We start from the raw sequence: 8,488 nt of genomic DNA on the forward strand, positions 1-8,488 counted from the left end.
CGCATGCGCGGCCAACGGCCTCGGGAGAGACTGCCAAAACCTCAGCTGCCAGAGCTGTCCGCGCTCTGAGAGGCGGAAGTGGGCGGGGCCTAGGGCGCTCCGTGCCGCCCCTGCTTTCCGGTCACGCCCTCCCGGGCACGCCCCCGAGCTCCGCAGGGCACGCCCCCTCCTTTGACGGCCGCCTGCTGTCCACGTGGGCCTTCGCAGAGCCTGCTGTCTGTGGGCGCCGCTCCTTGCAGGCTGGGTGTGCCCAACGCCTGCGGTTTCCTGTGGGAGGAAGAGGCCCGCGGGCGCTCAGCTCGTGGCTTTGGAGGCCCTGGAGGGGAAGATTCCACCACCGCCCTCGGGTACCCTAATTCTCCCCCTTCTGTAGGGCCCTAGCATGGGGGACCCCCTGCCCAGAACATCTCCAGGGTACCCCAACCTGGCGCTAATTCCACTCTGGGAGTTTGATTCAGAGTCCTAGCTTCCTGTTCTCCACCTCCCCCGCCCAAATTCCATCTCTATAGCCCCTGGTTCCCAGACTCCTCCCAGGACTCATGTCCAGCCCCTTTGCCTCCTTGAAGAACTTAACGATCTCCAGTCCCTCATTTTCCCCCCAGTGACCCAGGCTTTCTAACTTACTTGGAGAACTGAGTTCAGACCTCCAGTCTCTGTCCTTCTCAAAGATGTAACTATTTTACCCACCCCCAGCGACCTTCATTTTGTACTCCCAACTTCTTAGCCTTGGGACCCAATGGACTCAAGCATTTGTCCCTTCTCCAAATCCCAGACACCTCATCTCCCATGTCCCAGTGTCTGGTATAACGTGCATGTACAACAGCGCTTTCTCTATGCCAGGCACTCCTCTAAGCACTGCTCCTTGAGGTATTTACTATTATTATTCCTGTTTTACCAATGAAGAAACTGGGGCATAGAGAGATTAATAACCTGCCCCAAATCACAGATAATGAGTAAAGCCTATGTCATAGTGATAACAGCTTCCGGGTTAGGGTTAGGAGTACCACCCAGTCACTGAACTGCCCCTCCCTCACCCCCTCAGGGAGCCCAGATAACCAACCACTCTCCCTCCCTCTCGCTGTGTCTCCCTCAGATACCCAGCCATCCCATCATCCAGTTCCTTTCCCTTGTGGGGACCAAGATTTCAGTCCTCCAGGTCTTAATTCCACATCAGGACCCCAGACACCTGGCTCCCTGTCCCTTGCTTTTCACCAAGCACCAACCCTCCATAGAGACCCAGGTACATAGTAGTAATCACGCCCCACACTTATTCAATAATCTAAGAAATAATAATGATAACAATAATAGTTACTAATAACATTAAGTCCCTGGTACTGCACTTCTGTTTAAAAGCCTCCAATGGTTTCCCACTACCCTTAGAATAAAATCCAAACTCCTCCTCTAGGCTTCAAGGGCTCTCTTTGAATTCCCTTCCTACCACTCCCTCTAGTTCCCTATATTCTGGCCACACTGGCCCTTCTGTCTGCTCCCCAAACAACTTGAGCTTGTTCTCCAATCCTGTGTCCTTCCTCTCCCTCCAGCATTCAAATGACTCCTGTCTTCAAGTCTCAGTCGCATCTCAGAATGAGGTTTCTCCTTAGAGAAACCTCACCGGATCACCCTTTTAAAGTTGCCTCCCATCATTAGCAGGGTCACTGTATTTCATTCCCTTCAAAGCCCTACCACTACCTGAAGTCTATCTTCTGTACTGATGTATTATTCTCTCTCGCTCAACTAGAAGGTAAACTCCGTAAGAACAGCAGGGCTCGCATCTGTTTTCTTCATTATTAACTCCTGGTTCATAATAGATGTTCAATAAATGTTTGATGAGGGAAAGAAAAAATGTGTTAGTGTACTGGTATTGCCTTGTTTGTCTAGAATAAGTATCAGAATTGTCATCATTGCCATTAGTATATTGTCAGTAGTATAAGTAGTAGTGTACCCACCTCTCGATTAGGAAACTGAGGTTCAGAGACTTGGAATAATTGGTCAAGGTCCCCCAGGCAGGAAACAGTAGCCCTGGGTTCTTAACTTCCACCTCCTGCCCACTTCCGGAGTTCCACACTTCCCTATTTCCCATCCCAATTCTCACCAGGGTGCCAACCCCACAAGTCCTCAGCCCACTCCCCGCAGCAGGAATCTGATCTCCCCGCCCAGACATCCCCCTGAGGATCCAGTCCTAAGCCCCAAAGCAGCTGTCGGTTCCCGGGACAGGTCCGGGAGCAGAGGCCTGAGAATCAGATCCTCCCACCCGTGATGCTTGCTCCACCTGAGGGCCCAGCTCTGTTTCCTTCCCTCCAAGGACGTGTCATCTCCACCGCAGGAGGGGGAGCCCCAAAAGATGCCTGTCGGGGCAGTGGGTGGGGGCCCAGAAAAGGAGGAACGGAGGAACGCGAGTGCCTGGTCCCTCCCTCTGGCTGTCGACCTCAGCTGGGCGCGGTGAGGGTGGGTATAAAAGGGTCAGTATATATTGAAAGGGCCAGAGAAAGAGAAAGCAGGAGAATGAGGAGAGAGGGAGCAGGATCGAGGTACAGACCGTGAGGACAGGAGAGAGAGACAAGAGGCAGAAGGCGAGAAAAAGAAAGAGGGGGGAAGAGAGGGTTCCGGAATTGGAGGGAAGAAAGAGAGAGAGAGCCAGAGAGACGGAGGGAGGGAGAAAGGCGGTGAGAGGCGGGGGCCTCGAGAGGGTGGAAGGAGGGAAGAGAAGGGCGGGGCACGGAGGCCCGATTGAGGGACCGGACTCAAATCTGACGACTTCTGCCGCTCTCGGTAAGTTTTCAATCCGTTATTCAGCCTGTGATTTCTTTCTTTACTTGGGTATGCAGCAGTTTGGAAAGGAGACCCCCACTCTCACCTCCCTGCCAGCTTGGAAGAACCTTGGAAATCCTTGTAATTTAAGAAGTGAACTCTTGGCACTTGGGGTGGAGACTTGGAAAGGGGTGGGGCCCGACCGATTTTAGGGTTCCCAGCAGAACCCCCCCACCCACCCAAAAACTTCCTGTAGTTTTACTCTATGCTGTCCACTCCCCCAGGAAGACCCTGAGGTCAGGGCTTCTCGTGAGAACAACCGAAGTCTGGAGACACTCCAGCCACCACCCGCCACCACCCCACCGCAGCCCTTTCTGGACACTGAAGGGTCATGAGGGCTGGATCCTTCTTCTCAGGCCCTCTCCCACCCCCAACATGGATCTTGTCCATTTTCCCTACAAGGTGTCCAGTGGACACTGGTCTGGCGGCAGGGCAGGGTGGGGTGGGGACCTCGTGGGCATAGACAGGGGCTGGGGTTTCCCTGGTGCTTGGAGGCATGCGGGGCGGGGGGGTGGGGGGGCGGTGAGATGAGTCACCGACCGGATGACTCACCGGGTCCCCCTTCCTCCCTCCACCCCAAGAGAGGAGTGGGGTGAGTCAAGATTGTCCATCTCTGGGGGCAGCCCTCAGCTTCTGATCTATCTGAATAGGCAACGATAGGAATTTTTCACATCCTTGCCCATATGTCCCCAGGGACAGGGCTCTGCAGAGATGGGAGCCACATTGCTAGTCCTACTCATTCCTGGACCCAAGTCTATCACTGGCCCCCTCCAGGCCCTGGGAAATTCATGAGTCCCTGCCCCCAGCTCCCTCCTCCTTCACAACCAGGCATCTAGCTCCCAGCCTCCTCCTCCCTCAGACCAGAAGTTTGGGGCTCCTAGCCCCCTTTTCCATTAGACCTGGGAGTCTGGACTCAGCCCCTTTCCTCACCAGGATTCAGGCATCTTACCTGCCCCTGTGCCAACAACCTCTTGAAGTGACCGTTCCTGCCCCAGGCTTCCAACACAGCCATGTCTCTCCTCCTGCTGGTGGTCTCTGCCCTCCACATCCTCATTCTCATCCTGCTTTTCGTGGCCACTTTGGACAAGGTAAGCCAACGTGGAGGACGGGGGCCGCCTGTCCCTCTGGCCCCGCTCCCTCGCCCTAGCAGTCCCTCGTGAGCTCTGCCTTCACCCTACCCTTTCCCGGGAAGCCCCCACCCCACACTTTGCTATTAAATCCATGCTTTCCCATGGCACCTTGCCCTTTTCCCAACCCTGCCTAGTCTCCCTGACTTTGCCCTTGTTCCTCTACCCATCCCAGTCCTGGTGGACTCTCCCCGGCAAGGAGTCCCTGAATCTCTGGTACGACTGCACATGGAATAGTGACAACAAAACGTGGGCCTGCAGTAACGTCAGCGAGAACGGTGAGGCGTGAGGGGCGCTGGAGATGGGTCTGCAGAAGGGAGGGATAACCCCAAGTCTCCTCCTGGGACCAAGGATTGGGAACCCCCCAAGGTTTGAGTGGGCAGGTTATGGGTCCCCATGCTGAGTGACTGAAGCTGACGTATGATGACCCACCTTTCTGGATGGGACGCGGAAGTATGCTCATGTTCTAGAGTGAAGTGAAGTGAAAGTCGCTCAGTCGTGTCCGACTCTTTGCAACCCCATGGACTATATAGTCCATGGAATTCTCCAGGCCATAATACTGGAGTGGGTAGCCTTTCCCTTTTCCAAGGGATCTTCCCAACCCAGGGATTGAACCCAGGTCTCCTGCCCTGCAGGAAGATTATTTACCTGCTGAGGTTAAAAACCCCACTCCTGATGATTTAGGAGTGGAGGCCACAACGCTATAGGTTTAAGGAATTGGGGGAAAGCTTTCAAGATTCTGAGAAGACAAGAACATGTTCCCAAAGTCCTAAAGAGGCAGGACAGGTGTTCTGAATGGATGGCTGGGACCACACTATCCAAGTTCCAATGGGGTGGACCACATTGAGGTTCTAAAGAGGTGAGACTGAATCCTTGCAAGGTTCAAAAGAAGTGGGGTCAGATGCATCTGAGTTCTAAAGGGGCAGAGCTGCATCCGCTTAAATTTCTAAGTCAAAGAAGGTGAAGGATTAAATGCTTTTTCCCTAAGAGCAAAGGAAGAATTTCTGCTCTCACAATTCGATACCACATCATACTGGAGGTAGCCAATGCAACAAGGCAAGAAAAAGAAATAAAAGGCATAAAAGATGGGAAAAGAAGAAGTAAAACTGTCTCGATTCCCAGTGAGCATGTTTATATAGAAAATCCTAAAGAATCTGCAAATGGCTTCTAGAATTCCTCAGGGAATTTAGGAAAGTTATAGGGATCAAAGTTGATATAAGTGATAACTACTGAGTATCTGAGGTTGAATGACTCTAAATGGAAGAACGGTTGGTGGGAGCAATGATGAGCAAGCAGGTGGAGCTGAACTCTGAACCTGCTGTAACTTCCACCCCTGTCTCCTTATTGCAGGCTGGCTGAAGGCAGTACAAGTCCTCATGGTGCTTTCCCTCATCCTCTGCTGTCTGTCCTTCATCCTGTTCATGTTCCAGCTCTACACCATGCGGCGAGGAGGACTATTCTATGCCACTGGCTTCTGCCAGCTTTGCACCAGTGAGCACGGTTTCCCAGGGAACTGAAAGGAAGGGAGGAGGCCTGTGAGGATGGGGGGAGGGCAGGGGGAAGAATGGACACCTAATGAAAGAAAACAATTCTCCACAACACAAAGACTACCTGAGGTTCTGCCTTTGGCTACCTCTCTGCCCCAGGGACTTAAGGAACTTGTAGTTTTCAGTGTCTCAGTGATGGTTTGTGGTGTGGGTCTCTGAGTCATGGGGCAACTGGCACTTAGAGCTTCAAGGAGCCAGGGATGGGGAAAGGGCTGTGGATGAATAATCTAGATCCCAGGAACAGAGGGAGGCCAGTAGGGATAGGTAGCTAATTAATAACACCAGGCTGCTGCTGCTGCTGGTAAGTCGCTTCAGTCATGTCTGACTCTGTGCGACCCCACAGATGGCAGCCCAGGCTCCCCCATCCCTGGGATTCTCCAGGCAAGAAAACTGGAGTGGGTTGCCATTTCCTTCTCTAATTCGTGAAAGTGAAGTCGCTCAGTCGTGTCCGACTCTTAGCAACCCCATGGACTTCAGCCTACCAGGCTCCTCCATCCATGGGATTTTCCAGGCAAGAGTACCAGAGTGGGGTGCCATTGCCTTCTCCAAATAACACCAGGAGAGAACTCTAAATCATAATAGCAGTGGTCTTATAATGTCAACCAGTTGCTATTTCTTGTGGACCGACCTTGTATCAGACACTTAAGGGATTTTTATGTACTTTTCATTTTTTTTTTACTTCAGGTGCAAAGAGCAAAGTTAATCATAGTTATCAGTTTGGGGGAGCATTACGTTTCTAGGTTCCCTCTTGTTCTATTAATTTACTACCTGTGTGCTTGGCTTGTATAAAGTCACTCAAAAATATTCCTTGAATGGATGGATGGATAAGTTGGTATTATCGTCCCATGTAATGGATGAGTAACGGAGGCCCAAAAAGATCAACTAAATTGCCCAAATCCAGTCTGCAGCAGCCCCCAAGGCGCGGCTCTAGAGTGAACTACAACTCCCAGTAGGCAGTGGTGCTGCGCACTCGCCCTCAGGCGGTTTCTTTGCCCCATGGGTTGTTGGGAAATGCAGTCCTGTTTTGCGGGTCCAGCGTGACGTGTGGTTCCCGTCTCCCCGCAGGCGTGGCGGTGTTTACCGGGGCGCTGATCTACGCCATTCATGCCGAAGAGATTCTGGCGGACCGCCCGTCGGGGGGCAGCTTTGGTTACTGCTTCGCCCTGGCCTGGGTGGCCTTCCCCCTCGCCCTGGCCAGCGGCATCATCTACATCCACTTGCGGAAGCGGGAGTGAGGGCTGCGCCTCCCCTTGGTTCCCCAGCCGACTCCCGGCCCCTCCATCTCACCCGCAAGCCCCCACCCTTCCTCCTTTTCTATTTTAAACAGAAAATAAAACTGTTTAGCCGCCGGGTCTGCCTTTGACTCCTTCCTTCCTTCCTCCTCCCGGGACCCTGGCTACTCACGCCTGATCATTCCTGAACTGGGACAGCCCCCATCACCAGCAGTTCAGCCTTCAGAACGTCGAACTCATCCCATCCCCTTCTAATCTGGGACACAGGAGCCCGCGGTCCTGACGGCCCTTCCCCTTCCACAGACTGAAGGACCCCAGCCTTCCTGGTGCAAGACTCAGGATTCTTCCCAGCCTAGATATTCAGGTACTTCTAGGTAAGAACCAGCCGTCCCTCCTTGGCCAAGGGGTCTCTCTCTCTCAACCAAGCAGGATGTGTGTCTTGTTCTAGGTTACTGAGACCTGAGACCCTTTACTGCAGTGCAGTAATGCCTGCACCTGGCCAATCGGTCTCCTCCAGTTACAAAATGTAAAGAAACTATGAAAGACTAAAAATAACTGCGTGCATGCGCATTAGGGGCAAATTCTGGACAATAAGATACAAACAGACCAAAAAGCCCAACTGCCACTTCCTAAGAGCCAGGAGCAAAAGCAGGGCACTACACACGTACACCAGCAAGGGGATGGGCAAACCACCTAAGCGCCCCTCCACCCCACCCCTGGACACACCCTTACCCTCACCCCACAGAAGGGACCAGCTCGTTCTCCCTCCCTCCCCGCTATAGCAGGCCTGAACTCCTTGTCTGGCCTCTTTATCAATTTCAACTGATTAAGAAGGCCAAGAACCTTCATTGCTAACAGTGGTCTTTTTTTCCTCCCTGACACTTCCTCTGGGAAGATACTTTTCCATTTCCCTCTTGAAACCCAGCCCCTCTTCTTCACCCATCCTCTGCAAACGGTGCCTCTAGTCCACACGACACCTTAGTAAAAACTAGATGAGATGCCTCCCCCCTCCCCTTCTCCAGGCTCAACCTCACATCAGGACACTTGTGAGAAGGGGAGAGGTCGGGTTTTAGACCAACCCACCCCTAGGCCGTGTGTCTTTGTGCAGTGAACAATCTGCTCTATCTCGGGTGTTCAGAAGACCCAGTGTTTTAGGAAGTCAGGTCCTCTGTAAGATCCTCTTCTGTGACGCAGCCCAGAATTCAGCAATTACAAGCCCAGCCTCTCTCCAGAACTACAGCTTTCTTTGCCAGTGTGTGCATGCTCGTAGCTCAGTCGTGTACATTATAACTCTGTGACCCCATGGACTGTAACCTGCCAGGCTCCTCTGTCCATGGAATTCTCCAGGCAAGAATACTGGAGTGGGTAGCCATTCCCTTCTCCAGGAGATCTTCCCGACCCAGGGATCAAACCCAGGCCTCCTGCATTGCAGGCAGATTCTTTATGGTCTGGGTCACCAGGGAAGCTGGAAAAGTGAAAGTCATTCAGGCGTGTCTGACTCTTTGCGACCCCCATTGTACAGTCCATGAAATTATCCAGGCTAGAATACTGGAGTGGGTAGCCTTTCCCTTCTCCAGGGCATCTTCCCAACCCAGGGATCAAACCTAGGTCTTCTGCACTGCAGGTGGATTCTTTACCAGCTGAGTCACAAAGGAAGCCCTAGGGAAGCTGGGGACCCACCCAAATGCATTCCCCCAAGACCCAGAGTCTCTTCTTTCCAGGATTCCGAAACCTTCCTTCTTTTCAACCCCTGCAGCTCTCTGACTCATCCAGA

General features: G+C 52.8%; 1 protein-coding gene across 1 annotated transcript; it reads left to right on the forward strand.

The window, feature by feature from the left end:
• The first annotated feature begins 2,458 nt into the window (after positions 1 to 2,458).
• On the forward strand, positions 2,459 to 6,833 carry EMP3 (epithelial membrane protein 3 (MAM blood group)). Its single transcript, XM_061388920.1, has 5 exons — positions 2,459 to 2,769; positions 3,742 to 3,896; positions 4,111 to 4,213; positions 5,286 to 5,426; positions 6,548 to 6,833. Exons 2-5 carry the CDS (start codon positions 3,819 to 3,821, stop codon positions 6,715 to 6,717), a joined length of 492 nt encoding a protein of 163 aa, XP_061244904.1. The 5' UTR covers positions 2,459 to 2,769; positions 3,742 to 3,818; the 3' UTR covers positions 6,718 to 6,833.
• Positions 6,834 to 8,488: the final 1,655 nt, after the last annotated feature.

Source organism: Bos javanicus, chromosome 18 (assembly GCF_032452875.1).
Source record: "Bos javanicus breed banteng chromosome 18, ARS-OSU_banteng_1.0, whole genome shotgun sequence".
In the NCBI taxonomy this organism is placed as follows: Eukaryota; Metazoa; Chordata; class Mammalia; order Artiodactyla; family Bovidae; genus Bos; species Bos javanicus.